The 27729-nt window shown below is 47.3% G+C and overlaps 1 protein-coding gene across 1 annotated transcript; it reads left to right on the top strand.

Annotated features, from left to right (window-relative positions):
• The first annotated feature begins 91 nt into the window (after window positions 1–91).
• LOC310666965 (5'-3' exonuclease PLD3-like) lies at window positions 92–27632 on the top strand. Its single transcript, XM_083418514.1, has 14 exons — window positions 92–513; window positions 2515–2867; window positions 8827–9030; window positions 10354–10431; window positions 11194–11460; window positions 13405–13589; window positions 14620–14803; window positions 16734–16848; window positions 17951–18078; window positions 19243–19443; window positions 20913–21052; window positions 22217–22382; window positions 23490–23589; window positions 24647–27632. The coding sequence occupies exons 2-14, from the start codon at window positions 2778–2780 to the stop codon at window positions 24835–24837; spliced, it is 2049 nt and encodes a 682-aa protein (XP_083274640.1). The 5' UTR covers window positions 92–513; window positions 2515–2777; the 3' UTR covers window positions 24838–27632.
• The last annotated feature ends 97 nt before the right edge of the window (window positions 27633–27729 follow it).

The following is a 27729-nucleotide window of genomic DNA, read 5'->3' as shown; positions in this document are numbered from 1 at the left end:
CAAAAAAATTAACAACCATTAATTGTCTCTCCCCCCTTTTGTTTCTTTTTCAAATGGATTCTTATAGGTGTAATGGTCCATTGTGAACCATCCCAAACGGCAGTAGATAAAAGTACAGTATATTGTCGGCATTTGTCTGTCTGGCAATGGAGTGTGCCTCTGGGGGTGAAGCCAAACCACTGGCAAATTGCAGCACCTGCTTTGGCTGCAGAGACCAGTAACTCTTAACTGCTGCCTCCTATGTTGTTTTTGCTGTGTTTGCAGTACTGAAGTGAGCTCTCTGGGGCGCAAGGCTGGGCAGGGTGTATGGAGGTCCTGAGCTGCTTGGAAGACAAGACCCTTCTCTCAGCCTCACTGTTGGGGTCCAAAGGAAAGCAGAGCAATACACCAGCTTGGCTGCAGGAGTTGCCGGAAGGATGCATACAGGACACCATCCAACCACCTTAAGGACTCCGCTCTGGATTAAGGGTTACTCCTTAGCCTTTTGTTCTCCCGAATATGTTATTCAAGGCAGTGAGTATATGGATTTTTCGTTAGCAAGGGTGTCCAAACTTTTTTCAAAGAGGGCCAAATTTGATGAAGTGAACATGCGTAAGGGCCGACCAAAGTTGTTGAGCTTTTCTTAGGATTTTCCTAATGAAATAAACTGCCACAGGGGCCAGATTAAACTGACTGGCAGGTCCTATTAGGCCCCCAAAACGGACTTTGGACATACCTGCCTTAGGGTTTACTCCTGAAGACATTCTCATGAAAGCGTATAGTGGATGGGCTACCTTCCCAGGTAGACAAGCCTCATTTGCCCCTCATTTCCCTCTACAGCACTTACAATAACCGCCTTCTTGAGTGTTGGTACCTCGGGTTAAGTACTTAATTCGTTCTGGAGGTCCGTACTTAACCTGAAACTGTTCTTAACCTGAAGCACCACTTTAGCTAGTGGGGCCTCCCGCTACCGCCACACGATTTCTGTTCTCATCCTGAAGCAAAGTTCTTAACCCAAGGTACTATTTCTGGCTTAGCAGAGTCTGTAACCTGAAGCATCTGTAACCCGAGGTGCCACTGTATTGGTCTCATCTGCTCAATCCACCAGAGCCTGTCTTTGCCTGCAGGGGAAATCCCTAACTCACCAAGAGTTTGAAACCCATTGGCTACCCTCACCTGACACCTTCCATTCTTAGAATCAATAAGACATTGCACACTTATTTGTCACTTTGACCTAACTAAAATTTTACTTGGATGCCACAAAATTATTATTATAGTATTGGGCTTTATCCAACATTACTCCTGCTCAGAGTAGGCCCATTTAAATTAATAGGCAAGTCTTAGGTCCTTTAATTTCAGTGGGTCTATGAATATAATTTAGTTGAGTATGGCTTTTTAATTATTATTGACCAGGTAGAATATATAATGTAGTTCACTTCCTTATTCATGGGAAGGATATTTCCAGTAGTACAGTCGTACCTTGGAAGTCGAACGGAATCTGTTCCGGAAGTCCGTTTGACTTCCAAAACATTTGAAAACCAAATTGTGGCTTCTGAAGCTCCTGCAGCCAATCAGAAGCCGCGGAAGCCACGTCAGACATTCAGGTTCCAAAATAATGTTCGCAAACAATCATTTCTGCGTTTGTGGAATTCGGGAGCCAAAACATCCGAGTTCCAGGGCATTCGGGATCCAAGGTACAACTGTATAGATAAATTGCATTTTAAACATTTAGAATATATCATTTTTATAATTAGATATAATATTTTTAATAGGCATATTTATATCCTGCTTTTCTACTTTAAACCATACAGTAGCGCTACTGTAGATAGCTAGCAACAAATTATGAAAGAAGAGAAATGCCAAAAATTATCAGTGTTCAAAAACCTCTGAAATCAGGTATAGGTAGACTCATAGATGTGAAAATAGATGGATATGTTCTGCCTCCACTGTTAGAGGGATGGAGGAGTGGGTGGCAGGGGTAAGTGCTGGCTTAGGGCAGACAGAGGCTGTTGGGGCAGCGTCTCATTTTCCCTAATGGATGATCCTTCACTGTGTGTACAGTGGTACCTCGGGTTACATACGCTTCAGGTTACATACGCTTCAGGTTACAGACGCCGCTAACCCAGAAATAGTGCTTCAGGTTAAGATCTTTGCTTCAGGATGAGAACAGAAATTGTGCTCCGGCGGCGCAGCAGCAGCAGCAGGGGGCCCCATTAGCTAAAGTGGTGCTTCGGGTTAAGAACAGTTTCAGGTTAAGTACGGACCTCCGGAACGAATTAAGTACTTAACCCGAGGTACCACTGTATTAATTCACTTCAGAGCATGGTAATCCATGATAAACTAGCTCTGCCCTGAACATCTTTGCCAAAGCCCTACACCTGGTGGCACCAGCAGGCTTAGAAGGCCAATCAAACATCCTTCGCCTAGGCTGGAAAAACAGATACAACAAGGTCTTCTGCTTTGTTTTTGTGTCTTTGGCTGCTCGCCTTCCTGCTGCTGCACCGGCTGACGTTCCTCTTTCTCTCCTTTCCACAGCGGCCACTAGGAGTCAGCTGTCAGAAGCGAAGCCTGTATATGTAAACAACCCGCCAGCCAATTGCTGCCTCCTGTCATTTCAAATCCATCCAGTGGGTTTCTTTTTGAATTGTTAACGTCTCTGTGAGTCAGAGCCTTCCTGACAGATCGCTTGCGCTTTCGAACAGGGCACCCGGCGGTGGAAATCTTCGGAGGGGGCTGGTTGGTGGTGGGAGATCCTTCCTACCAGCTGAAGACCCCTTCCTTCTCCGACCTGACGCAACATGAGGAGGAAAGAACCCATATCGGGCAGGTCCAGGGACACCCCGGTAAGAAGGTCGAGTCGCTTGCAACCGGACAAAGTTGGAGAACAGGTGAGGCGTGGTAAAGTTTTCAGGGCAGGCTGCATGCTCAGTGCATGCAGGGAAGTCTGACAGGCTCAGATCCCAGCATATCCATTGAAAGGGAGTTAGGTTCCAGGGCTGGGGAAGACCCTTGCGCTGCCAGAGTTAGGCAGCTAGATGAACCAATCAGTCCGAGCGCCAAGCTGCTTCCTGTACCAGCTGGACAGCTCCTCAGTGGGAACAACCTGCCTTTCCAGCAGTGAAGAAATCTAGAACAGTGGTTCCCTAACTTCTTGCACCACAGACCACTTGAAAATTGCTGAGGGTCTTGGCGCACCACTGAATTATTTTTTCCCTGCCTGCTGTAGCAGTTGTGCGGTGCTGTGCTAGACCAGGCATAGGCAAACTCAGCCCTCCAGATGTTTGGGACTACAACTCCCATCATCCCTAGCTAACAGGACCAGTGGTCAGGGATGATGGGAATTGTAGTCTCAAAATATCTGGAGGGCCGAGTTTGCCTATGCCTGTGCCAAACGCTGCATAATTTCTAACTGTATTCTTGTTGCTGCTTTTATTTCTTACGTATTGTATTTAATTGTACAGTCGTACCTTGGATCACGTAAACCTTGGCTCCCGAACAAATGGGCTCCCAAACGATCAAAACCCGGACGTGAGTGCTCCGGTTTTTGAACAATTTTCGGAAGATGAATGTCCAGCATGGCTTCCGCAGCTTCCGATTGGCTGCAGGAGCTTCCTGAAGGCAATCAGAAGCCACGCTTTTGTTTTCCGAATGTTTTGGAAGTCGAACCGACTTCCGAAACGGATTCCATTCGACTTCCAATGTACAATTGTACAGTATTACCGTTTCATAGCACAGAATGCAAATTGTATCGCAGTAAAACGCAATATAATGAAAGACGCTGTACCTCCCTTCTCAGAGGTAGTATGCCTCTGAATGTTGTTGTTGTTTAGTCGTTTAGTCGTTTAGTCGTGTCCGACTCTTTGTGACCCCATGGACCATAGCACGCCAGGCACTTCTGTCTTCCACTGCCTCCCGCAGTTTAGTCAAACTCATGCTTGTAGCTTCGAGAACACTGTCCAGCCATCTCGTCCTCTGTCGTCCCCTTCTCCTTGTGCCCTCCATCTTTCCCCACATCAGGGTCTTTTCCAGGGAGTCTTCTCTTCTCATGAGGAGGCCAAAGTATTGGAGTCTCAGCTTCAGGATCTGTCCTTCCAGTGAGCACTCAGGGCTGATTTCCTTAAGGATGGAGAGGTTTGATCTTCTTGCAGTCCATGGGACTCTCTTGAGTCCCTCTGAATAGCCTCTGAATAGCCATCTTCAAATATCTAAAGGGCTGTCACATGAAAGGTGGAGCAAGCTTGTTTTCTCCTGCTTCGGGGGGTTGGACTCAAACCAATGGCTTCAGCTTACAAGAAAGGAGATTCTGATTAAACATCAGGAAGAATGTTCTGACCATAAGAGCTGTTTGACCATGGAACTGACTTCCATGAGAGATTGTGGACTCTCCTTCCTTGGAGGTTTTTATGCAGAGGTTGGATGGCCATTTCTCAGGGATGCTTTAGCTGAGATTCCTGCATTGCAGAGGGTTGGACTAGATGACCCTTGGGGTCCCTTCCAGCTCTATGACTCTGTGAATACCAGTTGCTGGGAATCACAAGTGGGAAGAGTTGCTCTTGCACTCATGCCATGCTTGTGGGTTTCCAAGAAGGATCGAGCTGGCTGCTGTGAGAACAGGATGCTGGAGCAGATGAGCCATTGCCTTGATCCAGCATGCTCTTCTTATGTCCTTACGTTAAGCAATAAAAATACAATCAAAAATCAATATGAATGCTTAATGTGATGGATGTGCTGTTTCTGATCTTCAACCACTAATCCACAGACCTACCACAAACCACCTAAACGAAGCTCACAGATGACTCACAGACACAATTTGGGTATCCCCGGGCTAGAACAATACTACTCCTGATTTCTAGTTACCAGCAAAGCAACTATTATTGCAGATGGCTAATGAAGCGAAATTCAGATTTCTGGGTGCAATTGACAATGTTTCTCCCGACTCCGTCCCCAAACTGGCAATAACGCTGATGGATTTTGTCAGCCCACAGCAATAGGGAATCCTATTGCTGTTGTTAGTAGCATTACTTGGTTGCACTATACCAGAAGTCTCAAGGTGACTTTGCAAGACGATTAAATCAAAACTAAAAGATCACCACCACAGTAAAAGCTGAAATCATGCACAAATATTTATCATTTGGTGTGGTGTGAATTGATTGAACAGGTGAGCAACCATCCCCAGCAACAAAAAATTGCTGGACTTAAAATTGTATTTTCAGTATATGTCTGTGTATGATTCTAAGCCAAGGTGAAACAGCAAAAGTGTCAATGTAAGATGTCTAATATGTCTCATTTCATGGCCTTTATAGTCAATTGATACATTTTAATTAAAGTAAATCTTAATTTTTTAAAATACAATGGTACCTCGGGTTACATACGCTTCAGGTTACATACGCTTCAGGTTACAGACTCCGCTAACCCAGAAATAGTGCTTCAGGTTAAGAACTTTGCTTCAGGATGAGAATAGAAATCATGCTCCAGGTTAAGAACGGACCTCCGGAATGAATTAAGTACTTAACCCGAGGTACCACTGTATATCTATATGTATATCTGTATCTCAATATCTAATTAACAGGCAGGTTCCTAAGTGGCTTCAGAGTATTTGCTCTCTTTGGCCAGAATACTTGCAGGGCAGGAACAAAATTTCCCCTTGGATCATCTTAAAAAGCTGATAATTCGGGAAAGGGGCCTGAAACATTCCTGAGGGGTCAACCTCCCTCCCTCTGGTGCTGAAGGAAATTGCCTCTGTGCCACACTAATGTGTCAAATGCTTGAACCAGGAATGGGAAATATCTGGCCCTCCACAGGTTGTTGGACTACATATCCCATCAGCCAGCATATGACCATTGGCTGGGAATGATGGGACCCGGAGCCTGGCAACATCTGGAAGGCCACAGGTTTCCTAAACTGGCCTTTAAACATCGTATTTGATGGAGGAGTGAATCTTGAATCGATAGCTGGATTTTGAACACCACTTTTGGAAGGGGAACCACAATTCAGTAGCAGAGCACAGACTTTGCTCTGCAGAAGGTTCCTGCTTCACATCTTGACACCTCCAGTTGAAAAGGAACTCTTGGATTATGACGACAACAACAATTTTATTTGTACCCTACCCATCTGACTGTGTTGCCCCAGTCACACTGTGCAGCTTCCAGCATATACAAAAACATAATACAGTGGTGCCTCGCAAGATGAAATTAATTCGTTCCGCGAGTCTCTTCGTCTAGCGTTTTTTTCGTCTTGCGAAGCAACCCTATTAGCGGCTTAGTGGATTAGCGCTATTAGCGGTTTAGTGGCTATTAGCGGCTATTAAAGGCTTAAGGGATTAGCGGATTAGCTGCTAAAAGGCTATTAGCGGTTTAGCAGCTTAGAAAAAGGGGGTGTGGAGGGGAAAAAAATCTCATGACTCGCAAGACATTTTTGTCTTGCGAAGCAAGCCCATAGGGAAATTCGTTCTGCGAAGCGCATCGAAAAACGGAAAACCCTTTCGTCTAGCGGGTTTTCCATCTTGCGAGGCATTCGTCTTGCGGGGCACCACTGTATAGCAGTAAACATTAAACTTCCCTATACAGGGCTGCCTTCAGATGTCTTCTAAAGCCTCTGAGCTTGCAAGGAGTGACAGAAATGAGAGTTTACAGCAGCACCTTCCACCAACCATGCACTCACCCTTGCAGAGAAGTGGGCTTTGGTGTCTTGGTGAGGAGGAGAAGGGGAGATCTCAGAGAGGTTGAGCACACTAAGGGCATCGTGCCCGAAGCCCATCCTGCCTCCACAAACTGGAACGGGCACTGGCCATACTGGCTGTGGGAGCTGGAGTCCAGTAACTTTTGGTTGGCTGCAGGTTTACCCATCAGCGGCGGCTGGTCCAATAGGGAGGCAGTGGCAGAGCATGCAGGAGATTAAAGTTGCAATCCGTGGCACCTCTTCTTAAAAAGATCACAGGCTGCTGGGCTGTGAAAGACTCTCCAGCTGAGAAACCAGAAAGCCAGATGGCAGCCTTGATGGCAATGCTGGGGTTAGATCACTCAGAGGCCTGATTTGGGCAAAGGCAGCTCTTGACCAGGGAGAAGAGTCGGTGGAAGAAGATTGAAAAAAATTAAAGTATATTTACAGAAATACTGCAAAATTAATGAATGTTAGAAGAATGCTGGAATGAAGTTATACGGTTTTAGCAGAAATGTTATAAAGAATTAAGTAGAAACTGATTGTTAATGGGCCATAGTGGAAAATTTAAAGTTAGATTGTGTTAAGATAAATTGTAAAACAAAAATTGAGAAAGAGGGAAAGGATTTGCTGAAATAGCTAATTGAACTAGAATACAAAAAAGGGAGGTGTGAGGAGGTCGAGGAAACAAGTAAATGAAAGGTAAAGATATGGAAAAATTGGATGTGTTTTTAAATATTTTTGTTTTTCATGTTGTTGTTTGGTTGTAATGTTTTTCTTTTTCTTTTTTCTTGTTCTTTTTTCTTTTTAATTTTGATGTATTGTCTGTTATTTTTTTTATTGCTTCTTTTTTCTTTTTTCCCCTGTAACTACTAAACTTTCAATAAATATTATTTAAAAAAAAACTAACCAAAGGCAGCTCTTGCAGTGCAGGCTCCTTTCAAAGGGCAGGACGTTCTCTGTGTGAGTGGCGGGCAGAGGAGGCGGGCAGAGAGCTCCTATCTCTTTGTGACTGTAAAAACATCTGGGCAGCAGAGGAAACTCCCAGGGGAGCTCCCTTGTGCTAATTTCAAGTAACGGTTGCGGAAGGCGCCACTTTGGTCGGAGCCTTTGCACACACGTGTGCTTTCTCTCGCACAATCCGCCAGAGCACCAATACTCCCTCAAGTCGCTTTTGGATGATGACAGGGTGATTGGTTCTTTTCCCTTATTTTTTAAATAGATTTTATTAAAGTTTGAAAAATAATTTGAAGCTTAATATCAGAGAGCTTTTTCATCAAGGATAAAAAAAACTAAGAAAGAAAAAATTCCAATTCCTCATCTGTCAGCTATATGTAGAAAATTATTCAACACAGCCACTCCAAGATAACACCCAACAAATCCACTTTCTATAAACTATTACAGTGGTACCTTAGGTTACATACGCTTCAGGTTACAGACTCTGCTAACCCAGAAATAGTGCTTCAGGTTAAGAACTTTGCTTCAGGATGAACAGAAATTGTGCTCCGGCGGCGGCGGCAGCGGGAGGCCCCATTAGCTAAAGTGGTGCTTCAGGTTAAGAACAGATTCAGGTTAAGAACGGACCTCCAGAATGAATTAAGTACTTAACCCGAGGTACCTCTTCAGGCCCCAAACCCAGATACAGTGATACCTTGGTTCTCAAACTTAATCCGTTTGACTCCCGAAACTGTTCGAAAGCCAAGGCTGCAAGGAGCTTCCTGCACTCAAGCGGAAGCCGCGTCAGACGTTCGGCTTCTGAAAAACATTTGCAAACCGGAACACTTACTTCCGGGTTTGCGCGTTTGGGAGCCGATTTGTTTGGGAGCCAGGCCATTTGAACACTGTATCATTTTCTTTTTCACGCAAAAAGTCTATAAGGGGTTTCCACCCTTTAGTAAATGTCGACAATGGTTTTTCTCTGATTAAAAACATCAAGGGTGATCAGTTCTGATGGCTCCTTGAAACATGTTTTTTTAATTTCGGAAGGCACCAGGATTATTCCCAGGATTGTTGTGGGGGGAGAGGATGTGCTTTAAAAGTGCGTTAGGTGTATAGTTCATACGCAGTCCTCATCAACCCTCTTTCTGAACAATAACAAAACAAAAAACCACTGCTAAGAGGAAGTGCCCCAATATACTGTAAGGCACCAGCTGCCAATCAACACGACTCTGCACTGTTTCTCAAACGCAGGTTTCAAGGGAACCGCAAAGCTTCAGAGGAAGTCATGTCACTGACATCCTTTCGCCCAGGGAGAGCATCAGAGCTCATAGGAAGCAGGCCGAGCCAGCCAAGGACCCATCGCCCAGTCCCCCCAGAGGTCCTTCGCAATCGTCGGAAGAAGCAGAAGCTCATGAAGACAGCGGGCAAACCGTGTTAGAAAGAGACACTACCTTGGTGAGTCTCTTTCAGCTAGTTGAGGCAGCTGGACTTTGGCATAGCTGTCAACCATCCCTTATTTGGCGGGAAAGTCCCTTATCCCAGCGCCGTGTCCCGCTGCTGTCCCTTATTGATGATGTCCCTTAAATTTCCCGGGTTTCAAAGGAAGCAGCTCCTCTCCCTCCCTCCCTGCCAGCCAGGCAGGAGGGAGGCTCCAACTGTGTTGCTTGGCTGTGTTGCTCACCCAATAAGGAGTCTAATAATGACTGGGGGGTGGAGCTTGCATGCCTTGTGCCGATCAAATTGGCCTTGTTGCCTGGGGACTCGCCTTTGCTCAGCGCTTCCCAGCGGAGAGGTGACGGTGGTTTTCCTTGCTGCATCCCCTTTGCCGGGTTGCTGCGCTGTGGGAACCACCGCTTGAGGCTTTGTTTGGCTGCTGGTTGACTAAAATCCCTTATTTTGGCTGCTGATCCCTTCTTTTCGAGGCTGCTAGTCCCTTATTTTCAAATCTGTAAGTTGACAGCTATGGACTTTGGCCATAGCTGTGCAACACAGATAGGGTCACTCTCAGGGTTGGGGGTGTACAATCCAAACCCTTCTCTTTCCTCTTCAAATTCAGGACCAAACTAACTGTACCATAGGGAGATATACATACTTATCTATTGCAGAAGTGGGGAAAATTTTCCGGTCCAAGGGCCGCTTTCCTTTCTAGGCAACGTTCCGAGGGCCACGCGCCAAAACTGACCTAGGTCACACAGGCGCATCATTTATTTGTAGCACATTGCTTCCCCCAAATAATCTTGGCAAATGTGGTTTGTTAAAGGCAATTGGGCATTGTAGCTCTTTGAGGGATGGACTACAGGCCCCAGGAGTCTTTGGGGAAAGTCATGTGAATTAAATATGTGTGGCGTGGATGCGGCCTTCCTTGAATCCGGCGTGACTTACTTCTATGTAAGGAGGCGCAAGATTGCTGAGTCAGGTGACAATGTGAAACAGGGAGTGTTGAAAGGGTTAGAATAATAGGCGCAGGGATACAGGAAATCTTTGTCAGACCCTCAAACTGTTGTGGGACTCCAGCTCCCATCAGCCTCAGCCAGCATTGCCAACAGTCAGAGATGATGGGAGCTGGAGTCCAGGGTGGGGTGGGGGCATTCCCTTCTCAATCAATAAATAAATAAATGGGGAAAGTACCGTTCGGAAGGTCAGCTGCCTTGTTTCTGTCAGTCAGGATTTGGTTCACAGGCAGAGTCCATTAATAGTAAGAGGACGACGACAACCAAGATGGCTGCCACAACTGGGCTCACTGAACATAAAAAGACAACCCTCCATTTTCCTTTTCAGTCCCCCTTTGTCAGGCTGAGGAGACTGGATGTGCCACAGGAAGAGGAGCCTTCCCCACCCCAAAATGGGGCAAAGGAGGTAACAAGGGATGTGTAACAAGAAAAGGGGTTCTTTTTTAAGCAGAGCCATCTGAGGAAATGGCTGCCAACTTCCTCCATATCTTAGTAGGGACATTGGAAGCTGCCTTATACTGAGACCACTGATCCACTTAGCTCAGTATCGTCTGCACTGACCGGCAGCAGCTCCCCAGGATTCCAGGCAGGGAATCTCTCCCAGCCATACCTGGAGGACTGAACATGGGACTGTCAGCATCTTGTACCGCAGGAGCAAGCAAACCAGAAATTCTTCCATTTAACTGTGTTTCCAATTTTGTCCGAACCGGGGGGGGGGGGGAGGGAAGAATGTTAACCAGCTTACAACCATGGCTTAATATCCTGGCTTGTTTCTAGCCTGTTACTTCTTGTTTTCCCATTTGGATGAAATGTGAAACAACAGGTTGAGTGGAGAACCTCGGGACTGGATGTGGCCCCCCAGGCCCCTCTGTCAGGCCCTTGGAACTGTCCCCAGCCACACACACCCTCTCTCCATGCCGTGGAGTTAATATTTACATTTGTAGCCCCACCCACCTCTTCTTCTGGCCCACCTACCACTGCCATGTGGCCTCCGGAAAGTTACTTAGAAATGAAATCGGCCCTTGGTCTGAAAAATGGAAGACTTCCTTGTTTGGTAGCTCGCTTGCTCAGAGGGACAGCCTGTGTGTGATCAAAAGACTCATTCGGATCTTGGCACCTGAAGCCGAGATACGATTTTCACAACCTGAGTTTTTTCCTCTCTTACTAGCTGCCTCAACCAAACATCGAGTGGGAAGTGGTGAAAGACAAGAGGGCCCGGCTGCAGGTTCTGGAGACCTCTCAGCCGCGAAGCACCAAGGCCAGGCCCCAGGTGGAGAGGAGGACAACAGCCAGCTCACAAGGCAGGGTGGAAAACGAGACGTTTGCCCTTGGGCAGCAGAGCAGGGCAGGAATCGCTGCCAGGTCCAAGGCGCCAACCATGAAGAAGGCCGACTCTTCTAAGTCACAGGCAGGAGCCCCCCAAAAGTGGGCCAAGGTATATTCGAGAATCCCAAAGAATGCTCCAACATACCCCATATATTCTCACTAAACTGCTTTAATCTGTGGAACAGGTACTTTCACAAGTGCCATGTAATGTTCATCCGACCCTGGCAAGGAAACAACCCTTTTAGTGTGGCAGCGTTTACTCTCCGGAACTCCCTGCTGATTGATAGTCAGCAAGCACCTTCGTCGTATTGTTTTTGGTGCTTCTTAAAACTTTTTATTGTTGTTTGGGCACGTCTAAACATTCCACACAAAAATAAGCCCGCCGCTCCACACAAAGGCAGGGCAAGAACTGCCTCAATGGTGAGGCAATGCAATTAAAAATAAAACTGAAACAGATTTAGAAACATCTACAAAGCAGTCTTTAGCAAAATCTAAAAATGTGCAGAACAGTCGCAGGCTCCCACAGCTGATAATTTCAAGGTTGCCAGAAACCGTTACGCACATTTGTTTTGAAACTTATGGGTTTTATCTATATTTTGGTAAATTTTAAGTCTACTTCTTTTTAAAGTTTGATTGTGTTGATATTTTCTTCTGAATATTTCATATTGTTTTATGCCAACCGCTTAGGGTTTCTTGCTGATTAAGCGGTACAGTGGTACCTCGCAAGACGAATGCCTCGGAAGACGAAAAACTCGCAAGACGAAAGAGTTTTTCGTTTTCTGAGTTGCTTCGCAAGACGGATTTCCCTATGGGCTTGCTTCGCAAGACGAAACGTCTTGCGCCTTTTTTTTTAAACCGCCAATGCATTCCTACGGGAAACCGTCAATACACAGTGGTGCTTCGCAAGACGAAAAAACTCGTAGAACAAAAAAGCTCGCAGAACGAATTAATTTTGTCTTGCGAGGCACCACTGTATCTAAATCTGGTTAAATAAAAAAATTTAACATGGAGGCAAAAACATGTATGAGATAGTTGCTTTCTCAGTGGGGTGACAGAGGGCACCCCCAGACTCGCTATTTTTGGGTGAAATTCAGTCACCTACCAGCAAATTCTGGCTGTGCAATTCTAGTTGTTTTGGAGCGCTTGTGCAACAAACCCACTTCCTCAAAAGATCTGACTTTAGGGGACAAAGAAAGCAATAGTGAAAATGCAGTGGGAAATGTGTGGGATTACATTTACTTTGACACGCTATCAAACCTCTCCACAAGCAAATCAGAATGAATACTCATTCAATGAAGGCGCATAAGTAACTCAGTGGTAGAGCCTCAGCCCAGTATATCTGAAGGAGCACCTCCACCCCCTTTGTTCAGCCCGGACACTGAAGTCTAGCTCCGAGGGCCTTCTGGCGGTTCCCTCACTGCAAGAAGTGAAGCTACAGGGAACCAGGCAGAGAGCCTTCTCAGTAGTGGCACCCTCCCTGTGGAATGCCCTCCCATCAGATGTCTAGGAAATAAATTACTCTACGACTTTTAGAAGACATCCCTATTTAGGGAAGTTTTTAATATTTGATTTTTTATCGTGTTTTTAATATTCTGTTGGGAGCCACCCACAGTGGCTGGGGAAAGCCAGCCAGATGGGCAGGGTATAAATAATAAATTCTTCTTCCTCTTATTATTATTATTACTATTAGGTTCAGTCCCTAGCAGCTCCATGTAGGGCTGGGAGACGTTCCCTGTCTGAAACGCTGATAGTGGGGTAGGAGAGCTGGAAAAAATGCCAATATATTTATTTCACATCTGGCAACCCATGCCCCCTTTGGTTTCAGACAGTGCATAGGTAGACGGGTCTAAAAAGCCCAGGACACAAATTTTCACGGCCCTCCAGCAGCTATGGCGGCTCATTTACCAAAAGTAATTTATTTAGCGTTAACTCCAAAAGTGTATACTCGATTCTGACCAAACTAAGCCTCCTAGAGCAAAATGTACATTGGGCTTAGTCTGGAGATGGCACTAAATAATGTCCTTCTTCCTCTCAACCCCTTTTGTCTTCTCAGCGTCTCCCGTATCTGTCTGTTCTCGGTTTCCTTCTCTTCTTGCTTATCCTGGGCTTTGTCTGCTGGTTCGCATGGGAACACGGAAACCCTGGCTCCTTCCTGGGGCTGGTGGGATACGAAGCATTGAGATGGAGCAGCTTCCCGAAACTGTGGAATGCGGCAGAGGAGTGCAGTAGTGAGTGCAGGCAAGTAAGGGGCAGGCGCATGTAAGGGCTACCAGCTATTATTTTTTATTGTTAATTGAATTTAGGTACTGCCTTTTATCAGAAGATTCCAGGGTGCGGTGCACAGCATTAAAAACACACCGCAGAACAATTAAGAAAGAGATTACGTGCCCTGCATAACACAAATGTTGTAGATAATTTTGTTGAAACATGACAGCTTTTTATAAAACACTTTACTGATAATCCTGAAGAACAGCAACTACCGAAATCACAGGCTGGACTTTGGCAAACTTAACTAGATTGATCTGTCCTGGAGAGAGGAGCGGGGCAGGTTGTTTTTGTATCCTTCTCTTTCTCTCTTTTGTAATTGTTATGTATTAAAGGTAAAGGGACCCCTGACCTTAGGTCCAGTCGTGACCCACTCTGGGGTTGTGGCGCTCATCTTGCTTTCCTGGCCGAGGGAGCCGACGTTCAGCTTCTGGGTCATGTGGCCAGCATGACTAAGCCGCTTCTGGCAAACCAGAGCAGCGCATGGAAACGCCATTTACCTTCCCGCCAGAGTGGTACCTATTTATCTACTTGCACTTTGCCGTGCTTTCGAACTGTAAGGTTGGCAGGAGCAGGGACCGAGCAACGGGAGCTCACCCTGTCGTGGGGATTCGAACCACCGACCTTCTGATCGGCAAGTCCTAGGCTCTGTGGTTTAACCCACAGCGCCACCCGCGTCCCTTAATTGTTATGTATTAGAAATCAATAAAACTATATTTAAAAAGGAAACACTGAAAAAAGGAAAAACGGGCTTTCAGCTGGGGGTGTTGTAGTTCAGGGTTGGGGGGAACCAGGGCAGAGCCTCACCCCCCAAGCCTCTTGGTCTGGCCCTTGACACTTTTCTCAGGCCACACCCCTCTCACCATACACGGCATGTGGGATGGAAGAGATTCTGAAAAGAAACCCAAAATCCATGGGGTTTGCCAACCTGTCCAACATAGAAAACAGCACCACTTCATTTCTTTAGCCTTCACCTGCTCTCCTCTCTTCTTCCTGGCTTTAGCCTGGTGTTGGTGGAGAGCATCCCGTCCACTTTGGATTACAAAACGCTGACTCCTCACCATCCAAGCATCTACCAGGCTTGGATGAACCTCCTGGATGATGCCAACAGCAGTGTGGAGATAGCAGCTTTCTACTTCACCCTACGGGACTCCGATGTTCACGTGGAGGATCCCTCTTCGAAGCAGGTCAGTCGCTAGGATGGGGCAATCTCGGTTCCAGTTTTTCTGTTTCTCCTTTTTCCAAGCTTCAGTCCTGTAAATTTCCACATCTGTTTGCATTTTTTTTTAAAAGCCACGTGAAAATTAACCAGCATTTTACTGTATGCAATTTTGCCTAACGCACACATTTTTGCAAATCAGTTTCTCCCAATGGAATGCATTTTGTATGTTATTTTCTCTTATAGGTGCATTGTTATGCACCCTTTACCCCAGAACATTATTTTTTGCACGTATTACTTGATAGGAAAACTGCATTGCAAAATTTGGAGAACTGTGTGTTTGTGTAATGCGGTTTGTGTCGTTTGTGTGAATTAGCTGGATATGCCTTTAAAAGCAAGGTGAATCCAATTCATCCCTCATGTGTTAGGCCTGGGCAGCTAGTGCTTGAGAGGTAGAACAATGCAAGGATGCATACAATCTTTACAGAGAAAATTATGCATCTTTACTAAATTAGGTAGGGCAGAGCTTTTCAACCTTTTTCTTTTGAGTCCACAGTTCCCTTGACCAACTACATTATTTCTTGACACCACTGTGGGTCTCAGGAGCCCAGTTATGTCACCCCTTGCCTGCCGAGCTGGCAGCCTCTCATCCTTTTTTTTGAACACCCTCTCCTGTGAACAGTTCCCTCAGCCTCCTCTCCTCTCCTTGGGAGTCCTCTGGACAGCAGCCCCTGGTCTCTGAGCTTCCCCTCACCATTCACCTGCAGAGCTTATAGCCAGGACTGCTGCAATAGACAGCTGTGCAAACCTTTGGGAGGCAATGACACACACACCCCTGACCATTATGTAGGGGGTCTGGTGGGAGTACACAGTCCCATTGTTTCAAGACATAACCTTGTTGGGAAGTGAAAGTTTTCATCTATTTTTTGCACCAGCAATATTCCCCCCAGAGGGAGGTGCACCGTTCCTGGAGGTACTGCAATACCAGGTCGATGCATGGAGTGGATGGAGCAAGCCCCTATTCCATCTCCCAGCTCCAAAAATCCATTTAATATATAGTCCTCAAATAGAGGACATATCAGATATTAAACTGATAAGAACAGATACTACACTTGATCTTAGCCAAAAGGCCGAGAAGCGATACCAAACTGAGCAAAAATTAAGCAGGTCTCCTTTCCCGATGCCTTTTTTGCTGTCGGTGGGTACCTGGTGTTTCAAAGCTCTCACTGCCCCATTGGACTCAGCACCGTTTCCAATTCCACAAAATACACTCAGACAACGTTTCTGCTTCCATTGTCCAGCTAAGCAGCCTCTTGATGGACAGTTTAATCTCAAAAATAGTGGATTCTGTCGACCTTGTCAATTTCTCAGCCGCCTGCTTGATGGCCATTGGTGTGCAATCTGCATAAACCCGCCCACTTACCTGTTAGGTGCTGCCTAACTGCAAACTTGCTGCACACCAGCAGAGGTCGCAAAGGTTTCCCTTCGATAGCTTGCTGTTCATTCGAGAGCATCCTGCGAAAACAGCTGTGCAAGCCGAGAAAAGCAGTGCTGCAGAATAAATTTCCCCCTTAAAACATTGAAACGCTGTAAAAGGAATTCTTGGCGTGTAATGACTACAGAAAATCTATCTGGATTTGCAGACCCTTTGAACCTATTTCCTAGCAGAGCCAAATCCTTTAAGTTTACCTGAAGATTTACCTCCTTCTGCCCTTTCAACTTTGATTTGAGCACGAAATGCACGTACAACTTTGTCATGAGTGTTTAATACCACCCTTTTACTGACTTTCCTTAATTAAACAAATTGCAGGTATCTCTGCCCCCCAAATTAACTCCCTTTGCTTCACACACATAGAAATGAACCCGCAAATCTATTTGAGATGGAGATGTGAGCATCTCTAGGTTCCATGCATAGCAATACTGTAGTAAGCATCTGGTTGTGCTTGTCGTTCTTGCAGGGCAAGGCGGTGTTTGAGTCTCTGCGGGCCTTGCCTTCTCGCGGGGTGAAGCTCAGCATCGCTGTCAACAGCCCCCAGTTTTCCCAGTACGACACAGATGAATTGGCCCACCACGGTAAGGCGTCACGTAGAGCAGGGTTTTTTGTTCTACCTGGAAACCTTTCAACGTTCAACTGTTAGCCAACTAAGGCTGTTGTATGCGTTATTATACCATTAAAGCACACTCATTTCTCCAAAGAATTCTGGGCAAGTTGTTAAGGGTCAATGGGGGTTGTAACTCTTGTGAGGAGTAAAGTAGAGTGCCCAGAATTCTTTGAGGGCAAGAATGTACAGTAAGCCTGCAACTTCTGCTCATTGAACTTGTGAACATTCAGCTTTATGCTCTTGATAATAATAATAATAATAATAATAATAATAATAATAATAATAATAAGGCAGACAGGCATCCAGGAGAAAGGATTATGGCAATCCCACCCACCATTGAACCAAACGTGATTTTACTACAGTGGTACCTCGGGTTACATACACTTCAGGTTACAGACGCCTCAGGTTACAGACTCCGCTAACCCAGAAATAGTACCTCAGGTTAAGAACTTTGTTTCAGGATGAGAACAGAAATCTTGCTCCGACGGCGCGGCAGCAGCGGGAGGCCCCATTAGCTAGAGTGGTGCTTCAGGTTAAGAACAGTTTCAGGTTAAGAACGGACCTCCAGAATGAATTAAGTACTTAACCCAAGGTACCACTGTACTATGAAATCCATTTTTATTTGTATCACTCGCTCTTGGATACCCCATAAGGGAAAAGGGCAATTTTTGTTTACAACACCTGCCAAGCGGTGCCGGAAATCGCGTCTGCGCAGGTGCGATTTTCAGAGTCTGGACATGCGCAGAAGCGATTTCCGGCGTTGCACTGCGCCAGTCCAGCCCACGGACAATCTCCATGGGAGTGATCTGGCCCATGGCCGGTAAACCTTGCTGACCCCTGGTGCACACACTGGTGAGTTAGGTGGACCAGTGTCATGATACGGTGTAATGCACCATTCCTATGTTTCAATAATGCAACCTCGCAGGGCTGTCATAAGGATTACAAAAAGCTGAATGCACGTGACGCACCATATAAGCGATAGTGACACAAAGGCCTCTTAACATCATTAGGATCATTCCAATGGGGAAATGGAAGGCGGGTCGGTGTTAAATTCTTGCCCCTTCCTCCCGCAGGTGCAGATGTGCGGTACGTGGACATGAAGAACCTGACGGGAGGCATCTTGCACACCAAGATATGGGTGGTGGATCGGAAGCACATCTTCGTGGGCAGCGCCAACATGGACTGGCGCTCCCTCACTCAGGTACCTCTGGGCATCATGGGTGGAACAGGTTCAAGAGCATGGGCAGGGGCAAGGCTGCACATTAGAAGCATCTGAGGATGTGCTCTGGGGATTGCCAATGGGGTGGAGTCTCTCACAACCCACAAAACAATTGTCAGGGTCAGGCACTCTGTTGGGCCCACGCTTTTGCCCATCGGACCGGAGGGGGGGGGCTGGCTTTCTTTCTAGCAGTGGCAGAAGCCATCAACAGTTCCTGAGCAATGCTGGGGGTGCTTCAAGACCCCCGGGAGCTATGGACCCAGTTCTGTGCAACTCTCTTCTGGCTGAAATCAGGCAGGTCCTTTCTCCCTGTTGAACTTCAGGCGCTTGGTGAGAAGACTAAAAAAACAAAAACCTCTCCACAGGCATTAGAAATACGTATTCCGATTTTATTTGTTATTGTATCAGTTTCACAAATTTATATACTGTACCACTCGATTATAATAAAACCTCAAAGCCGTTAACAAAAATAAGAAAAGAATAAAATTGTCAGTACAAAACAGCTAATAATAACAATTAGAAACAGTTAGAAAAGGAAAATTAACATTCTAACTGTCTGGATAGGCTTGCCTAAACGAAAATATATTTTAGCAAGTGCCAAAAAGGGCACAGTGAAGGTGCCTGCTTTATGGTTAAGTTTAATAGGTTCTTTGTTGTATTGTTTGTTAATTTGAGGGACTGCGGTGTCATATAGTACATAAATCATTGAAATATAACAACGGTGATTAACATTTTAAATTGTGACAATGCCCCAGAGCAATACTGCACCAGGGGCATAGTGGGTAATTAAAATAGCTGCTGGATTTAGCTGCTTGGTACTTATCAGAGCATCGGTCCACAGAGGGGGCGATTTAAAGAGGGCAGGCATCTGCGAAGAGCCCCCACCTGATTCCGGTGCTGATGCTGGCTCTACAGTTCATAGAGCATTTTTGTCAAACAGGTGCAGGTCGATACAACTTGAGAAAATAAAAAATGTTCAAGGTGCAATGTGGGGCCAGTGAGGGGTGTACCCTGAGGGCCAGGCAAGAGGGGCTGTGTTTTGTCCTTAAGCCCAAGTCTCCCCATACCTTGGGGCTTAGCCTAGAGCCCTAGACAGACAGACAAATCTCCTAAGGTCCTGCTCACTTTCTTCCTTCTATCTTACAGGTTAAAGAGCTGGGCGCTGTGCTGTACAACTGCAGCTGCCTAGCTAGGGACCTGCACCGAATCTTTGCCATATATCGCATCCTGGGGAAAGATGGGGCCTCTATCCCGCCCAAGTGGCCAGCAGACCTGGCTGCCAAGTCTGGCCTGACTCATCCCCTGAAGCTGCAGCTGAATGGCACCGGCGGTCAGCTGTATCTGTCTGTAAGTTGGGGGGAATATTTTTCGGCCCACAGGCTGGATTTCCACACTGGGTGGATAACAGATGTGGCTCTTCCCTTTGCACAGTAGGCTACATTCCGGCCTATCGGGGATCCCATGACCCTCAGCCTCACTGGCCTACACCCACAAAGTAGCTGTGTCTCTATTTCTTTCTTCTTTTTCTGCCACCAGTTATCCCCAAATGCTTTGAAACTTCCTAGCAGCGTTAGCCTTGGAGCCGTCAGAGACAGGATGAACTTGAACTGGGTTTATTATTAAAACTGACCCACATACAGGGCACTCAGAGGTGGCTGTTGGCAGTTTCTGTAGATTTGAGAGCCTCTGCGACTAACACAAACCTCCAGGTGGCTTTTCCCCTCAAGCAAAATTTCCTCGTCCTCCATGCCAGCCAATTACCGTATTTTTCGCTCTATAAGATGCACATTTTCCCCTTCAGAAATTAAGGGGAAATGTGTGTGCGTCTTATGGAGCGAATGCAGGCTCCCTGGCTTCAGCGATAGCAACGTGAAGCCTCCGAAGTGCAGAGGGAGAGCTCCCCCCGTGCTCCGGAGGCTTCGTGTTGCTTTTGCTGAAGCCGCCTGAAGCCCCCGGAGCTGTGTGGATAGCCGCCTGAAGCCTCCAGAGTGCAGTGCGAACTCCCACTGTGCTCCGGGGGCTTCAGACAGCTATCTGAAAGCCTTTGGAGTGCAGCAGGAGTTCCCGCTGCGCTCCGAAGGCTTGCGGATAGACGTCTGAAGCTTGGAGAGTGAGAGGGGTCGGTGCGCACCGATCCCTCGTGCTCTCCAGGCTTCTCTTCACTGGAGAGGCGCTGCACAGTTTTCCCTCTCTGCGCAGTGCCCCTTCAGCGAAGTGGGAGGAGAAATGGAAGGGGCTCCGTTTCTCCTGCCGCTTCGCTGAAGGGGCGCTGAGCAGAGAGGGGGAGAATTCCCCCCCCCCCCGTTCTCCCCCTCCTATGGTCCGGTGCGTCCTATAGAGCGAAAAATACGGTACTTCCATACCTCCCCTCTCCAACTGCCTCTTTTTACAGTTAAAAGTCAGTCACAGGTTAGAATTACTTATATTATTGCATTTATACTCCACCAAGGAGCCCGAGGCGGCATGCATGGTTTTATCCTCACAATTTCCCTGTGAGGTAAAGTTAGGCCAAGAGGCCTTGACTGGCCCAAGTTAATCCAGTGAGCTTCATGGCTGAGGGTTAGATTTGAACCCAAGTCTCCCGGGTCCTAGTCAGATAACTTTAACCATTACACCTAATCACCAGGTGAGAGTATTACAAGAACAACTCCCTATCCATTTTCTTCACACCACGTATCATTTTAACACTTCTGCCATGTTCTGCTGTCCCTTTCTTGATTTTTCCGAAACTAAACAGCCTCAAATGCTCAGCCCCCTTGATTTGCCCCCTCCTCCTCTTTTGCCCCCTTTGAAGCTCTCTGATTTTGTGGTTCCAGAGCTCTCCACCGGCCCTCTGCTCCTCAGGCAGAACCTCTGATCTCACCGCCATTTTGAGCACCATTGAGGATGCTGAAGACTTTGTCTACATTGCTGTGATGGACTATGAGCCCCAGTGCACATTCTGCAAACCAAAGAGGTAGGACGAAAAGGGACCGAAAAGGCACATAAAAATCTGAACCTAATAAGTGATAAAGGCATAAAGGGAAGGGGCCAAAGCTCAGCGGTGGAACATCTACTTTTAATGCAGAATGCCACAGATTCATAGAACGGTCAAGTTGGAAGGGACCCTGAGGATCATCTAGTCCAACCCCCTGCAATGCAGGAATACGCAGCTGCCCTATATGGGGATCGAACCTGCATCATTGGCATTATCAGCGCCATTCTGTAATGAAATGAGCTATCCAGTTGATAATATCCCCAGGCAGGCTGGGAGCACCCCCTGCCTGAAAACCTGCAGAGCTGCTACCAGTCAGTGTAGACAGTACTGAGCTAGATGGACCAGTTTGGTTTGACCCCTTATAAGGCATCTTCCTGTTTTCCTAAAGCTAAAGTTGGTCATGCCTATTCACTTCAATGGGTCTACCCTGAGTGGAACTTGCCCTGGACACAAGCTTATTGTATTTTAGTGTTTTGTTGGAAGCCACCCAGAGTGGCTGGGGAAACCCAGCCAGATGGGCGGGGTATAAATAATAATTTATTATTATTATTATTATTATTATTATTATTATTATTATTATTAAGCTTTAGAGTGGCATATATCTGCTCTGGAATTTAGATGTCAATGGAAAATGGCCTGTTAGGACTGTGTTCACACATCATACATCTAAAGCCCATACTCTGTCCCCCAAGAATCCTGGGAACTGTAGATTGTTAAGGGTGCTGGGAATTGTAGCTCTCTGTGGGGTAAACTATAGTTTACAATGAATTCTTGTGGCGGGGGGGAATCATGGGCTTTCAATGTATGGTGCGTATGCAGCCTTAGCCACTTTGTAGGGACACCACCAGCTTTGGGTTTCCAGGGACTAAAGGACTCCCCGTTCCTATACAGTGGTACCTCCGGTTACAGACGCTTCAGGTTACAGACTCCGCTAACCTAGAAATAGTACCTCGGGTTAAGAACTTTGCTTCAGGATGAGAATAGAAATTGTGCAGTGGCAGCAGCAGGAGGCCCCATTAGCTAAAGTGGTGCTTCAGGTTAAGAACAATTTCAGGTTAAGAACAGACCTCCAGAACGAATTAAGTACTTAACCCGAGGTACCACTGTATAATAATTCTGTTGCGCTTGGCTTGGCACTCCCAGGTTCTGGCCGGTCATCGATGACGCTCTGCGCACTGCGGCCTGCGAAAGGCGGGTGAAGGTGCGCCTCCTCATCAGCTGCTGGAAACACTCGCATCCCGCCATGTTCGTCTTCCTGGATTCGCTCAGAGTCCTCAGCTACGAACCTCTGCATTGCCCCATTGAAGTGGTGAGTCTGGGAACCAGAGAGAACAAGCAGACAGGCCTGCTTGGATGCAAGCTGTTTGGCGCCCTTAGGCGCTTCCTCCACTGTCAGAGCTGGCAAACTTGCAAATGACAGTGGCTGGGAACTGCAGGAGGGGAGAGTTGCTGTGGGGCTCAGATCTTGCTTGTGGGATTCCTGCAGGCATCTGGTCGGTCGTTGTGAGAATAAAAAGGTTGCCCGGAGGAGCCCTGGGGAAGGTCCTAGTCCAAAGCTCTAACCCAGAGCTTGCCAAACAGCTGGGTTTCCAGCTGTTTTTGGACCACAGTTCCCATCATCCCTGGCCACTGGTCCTGCTAGCTAGAGATAATGGGAGTTGTAGTCCAGCAACAGCTGGAGCCCCGAAGTTTGTGGAAATTCTGTTCTAACCGCTACACCGCAATGGGCTTCACTCTGTTAATGGTGTTAGTCAGGTTCAGGAAGCTGCAGGAATCCAATTCAGAATCTGGAGTGCCAGAATTATAGGAACATAGAACTTGGGAAGTGAAGGTTTGAACTCGGGCCTCTTGGGCAGGGGTCAGCAAACTTTTTCAGCAGGGGGCCGGTCCACTGTCCCTCAGACCTTGTGGGGGGGCCGGACTATATTTTTTTTTGGGGGGGGGGAATGAATGAATTCCTATGCCCTACAAATAACCCAGAGATGCATTTTAAATAAAAGCACACATTCTACTCATGTAAAAACACGCTGATTCTTGGACCGTCCATGGGCCACATTTAGAAGGTGATTGGGCCGGATCCGGCCCCCGGGCCTTTGTTTGCCTACCCATGCTCTTGGGCTTAGCCCAATGCTCTAACCTCTACACTAGATGTGAGGAACCTTTGGCCCTCCAGATGCTGCTGAACTACAACTCCCATCATTCCTGGCAAATTGGCCTTGTTTGCTGGAACTAATGGGCGTTGTAGTTCAGCAGCATCCAGAGGCTCAGAAGGCTCATTGCACCAAAAAGGACCTACCCAATTAGGCCAGTTTGCAAAGAAGCGAACAGGCCTTACCTCTGGCTCCTGGTGGGGTGCAGAACCAGAGGAGGCCTCTCCCACTAGTGGTAGCAGTAGGCAACTTTTTTCTCCTTTCAGAAACTCTTTGTCGTTCCCTCGGAGGGAGAGCAGCCACCGATCCCTTATGCGCACGTCAATCACAACAAGTACATGGTGACCGACAGAATCGCCTACATTGGTATGTAGACCTTGTCTGTGTTTTATGGCTCTGTCCCTAACAGTTCTGTGATGGGGCGGCCAGAGCTTCCGCTTAGATGTCCTTTGAAGTCCCTTCCAGCTGTGATGATCCTAAGCTAGTACAGTGGTACCTCGGTTTTCAAACGTCTCTGTTGACAAACGTTTCAGAAATCGAACAGCGAAAACCCGGAAATGAATGCTTCCATTCTCAAACGTGCCTTGGAAGTTGAATGGCTTCCGCTGCCTCAATTTTCTCAATGAAATTTGCAGACCACCCTTTGCACCTTGGTTTTCAAACATTTCGGAACTCGAACGGTCTTCTGGAACGGATTACGTTTGAGAACCGAGGTGCCACTGTATCTGTTTTGCTTTGGGGGGGCAGGGCAGGGAGGGGCTGGAGAATCTCACCTTAGCGCCATGAAATGCAAAGATGCATTTGGCATAATGTGAAGTTTGATCCTCCTTCTGCGGCACAGACCGGGTTGCTCGCCTTGCTCTGCTGTTCTGCTTCTCTGGAACCCCGTCCTTGTCTGTCTTTTGCTCTTCTCTGCTTCCCTGAGTAGGAAGAAGTCAAAGGGGCAGTTTTAGAAGGTCCCCTTCTTTGTCAGAGAGTTTAAAGGTGCCTTTGGTGGCAAACTGTTGCTGTACCTCAAGGCTCTGGAAGTTCAGACCTGTGGACCCCAATGTCCACTGTTATTATGAATTAGATTTATTAGTTTCTTCTTCCGAAGGGTCTCCAATCATTACTATTATTGTTGTTTATTAAATTTGTATACCGCCCTATACCCACAGGTCTCAGGGTGGTTACAACATAAAATCACAATATAAAATCACAAAATACATAATAGAAACACAAACAACCCAATAATCTCACCCCCCTAATACATTTTAAAAGGACATTGGATGTCAATCAGCCAAAGGCAACTTGACCCAGCCCATGAATGTCCCCAAAGCCACCTCCTAGCCTGCTTCCTCCCCTTTGGACTTTTCAGCCACCTAAGCGCCCAGGAAGTCCCTAATTTGCTGTACATTTGTGTGTGTGTTTCCCTCTTCGCCAGGTACCTCCAACTGGTCTGAAGATTACTTCACCCGCACTGCAGGCGTGGGTCTGGTCATCAACCAGAGCGAGGCCTCTGCAGGAACCCCGGGACAAACCCTGCGCCAGCAGCTGGAGAAAGTGTTTATCCGGGACTGGGACTCTCCCTACGTTCAGCCGCTCAGCAAACACAGGGAATGTTCGAGGAAGTGACGGCAGAGGGTGGACCATTCCACTCCTTGCCTGGAAACAGGTTCAGGGCTCAGCCTCGTTCTGACCCCTTGACCTGGAAGCACTCCTTTCAACATCCTGCAGTTTAGAAGCTCTTGCCTTGGTGCCCCTGCTCCTGCGCTTGCGTCCCGGAGGAATCTGACCAGCAGGCATTGTTGGGGGTGGGGGGAAAGGAAGTTGGGCTCTTTGGGTCATCAGTCCGACCCAGAGCGGCTGCTTCTGAAACTCCTAAGCAGCCGCTCATTCTGTTGGCGCAAGTGAGGAACAGCTACCGCTGCTTGGCCACCAGAGCTGGAGCACTCTAGCGCATGCCTAGGGAACCTGCGGCCTTCCATATGTTGCTTAACTCCCATCAGCCTCAGCACACCCAACTCACCGCAAGGGATGATGGGAGTTGGAGTCCAGCAACATCTCGACAGGTTCCTCACTTCGCCACTGTAGGGTGGGATGAGCTGCAGCTAACAGCAGAAATGTGAACTCAGGGTGGGAGGAGTAGGGCAGGAAGGGGGTTGTAGCTGCATCCTAGCTCTCTGTTTACACCAAGGATGGGGGAGCCTGCAGCTGCCCACCTCTCATGTTGCTGGACTTCACCACCCTGATCGTTGACCATGCCAATGGGAGTTGGAGTCCAGCAAAATGTGGAGGGCCACCAGTTGGCCACCCTTGCTTTACAGGAGGAATGGGGGGGGGGCCTTGGTCCTGGGGGCCAAATGCAACCCTCTGGACATCTCTGTTGGGCCCACCTGCTCCCCAGGTGGCATCCCTCCCTGGCCCTGCTCTCAGGCCTTTCCCCCAGGAACTGTGGCTCCATGGTGATAATGCATCTTGCTGGCCTGGGTGGAGGGTGGAGAGGCATGTGCCTGGAACACAGCCTAGTTACCGTATTTTCCGCTCTATAAGACGCACCTTTTCCCTCCTAAAAAGTAAGGGGAAATGTGTGCGCGTCTTATGGAGCGAATGCAGGCTGCGCAGCTATCCCAGAAGCCAGAACAGCAAGAGGGATCGCTGCGCTCCCTCTCGCTGTTCTAGCTTCTGGCTTAGCTGCGCGCAGCCTCTTCAGGGCAGCAGGGAGCCTTCATCCCGCTTCCCTGAAGAGGCTGCCCAGCTATCCCAGAAGTCATACAGGCTCTGCTCAGTGCTCCCTTTAAAGAATATTTTTTTCTTGCATTCCCTGTCTAAAAACTAGGTGCATCTTATCGTCAGGTGCATCTTATGGAGCAAAAAATACGGTACGAATATCAGAGGCTGGCCCATTAGGGCAAAAGGGTCAACCTCAACTTGCCCTCACCTACCTGCCTGCCTTCTTACTTATGGCCAGTCCAGGGAACGGCCCTGCCTATCATCTTCCTCCTGTGTAGCCTCAGTGCTGTAAAACTCAGCAGGGAGGAAGACGGGGATGTGACTAAACTGGCATGGTGGGTTCAAGCTGTGACATTGGTTCTGGCTTCACTGTTGGGCTCCTTTGCCTTCCACCTCCCCAGTCCCAGTGGGCACCAGCCACCGCTGTGGACAAAGCTAAAAGCCACATCTGTCTCTCCAACCACTTTTTTTTACAGCCCCCCCCCCCATTCACCACTGGCCCGGGGCCCCAAGTAGGCAATGTGTAAATGCTGTCCCACCAGCCTGGCTTTTCAGAGATGGATGTTTACTTTCCAATATTTCTTTTCGTTTGCTTGCTAGCTTGCCAAAGTTTTCCAGTTGCCCAGTTGGCAGAGAATGGCGCTGCCTTCTGCCTCGCTCTCCCCTTGCTGCTTGACCCGAACAAGGTCACATCTGTACCCTCCGTCTAAAGCAGGCATAGGCAAACTTGGCCCTCCAGATGTTTTGGGACTACAATTCCCATCATCCCTGACCACTGGTCCTGTTAGCTAGGGATGATGGGAGTTGTAGTCCCAAAAACATCTGGAGGGCTGAGTTTGCCTATGCCTGGTCTACAGCATTCTCTTAGTCGTGGCTTCCCCCACAGAATCCTGGAAATTGTGGTGTATTAGGTTTCGCTTATCAGCTCTTAGAACACTTTATGAACTACACTTCCCAAGATTCTTTGCGGGAGGCATGCCTGTTAAAGCGGTATGAGAGTACCCTGGAATGTACTGGAGCATTTGAAATGGGTGTAGATAAGTTCTGAAGGGAGGGGGCTGCTGGGACTCAAGTAAGATGATTAGCTGCCTTCCTGCAGGTGTTTTTATTCTAGGGGCATGGCTGTGTGTATATGTATGTGTGTGCATCTTTTAAAGATATACCTTAGCAGTGCAGCTATGTACAGGTTTGCTAAAGGGATGATGATGTTGCTTTTTTTTACGTTGTATATCCCCTATAAGGGAAGAGGATCAGAAGGGAATCGATGCAGGGAAGTCAACTAAAAATCAGAAAATGGGTAAATCAGCCAGAAGTCAGATATCAGCTGGAAATAAATGATGAGGCAGGGAAACCAGCTGGAAATTAGAAATCAGTATGACAGGGAAAGGGTCCTCAGGTAGGTTTATTTTGGGGGGAAATTAACTCAGGGAGCATGTTTGAGTTGGGGAGTTATGTGCCTTAAGCTGCAATCTTGTGTATGTCTACTCAGAAGTAAGTCCCACTGAGTTCAATAGAACTCCCATGAAAATTGCTGTGGAATTGCAGCCTAAATGTATATGAGCTTTAAGCAGTGAGTGAGACAGTTCACCCTCTTTGGGGATAGGGAAATGCTTGGGGTTGGGTTGGGGCTGGCGTTGCATTCTTAGCAGAATTTATTTTTGATATTACAAGTGTTTTTAATAAAGAAGTCAAATTTTGTTTGTGTCTTTTCATTGACTGCACACCCAACCAGTTTTTAAATTCTCAATATAATCTAAAGAGTGCAAGCCATGCTTCTGGTTCTTTATGGAGTAC

Source organism: Podarcis tiliguerta, assembly GCF_965153285.1.
Source record: "Podarcis tiliguerta genome assembly, chromosome: 16".
Classification (NCBI taxonomy): Eukaryota; Metazoa; Chordata; class Lepidosauria; order Squamata; family Lacertidae; genus Podarcis; species Podarcis tiliguerta.
This window is presented reverse-complemented; position numbering and strand designations above follow the sequence as displayed.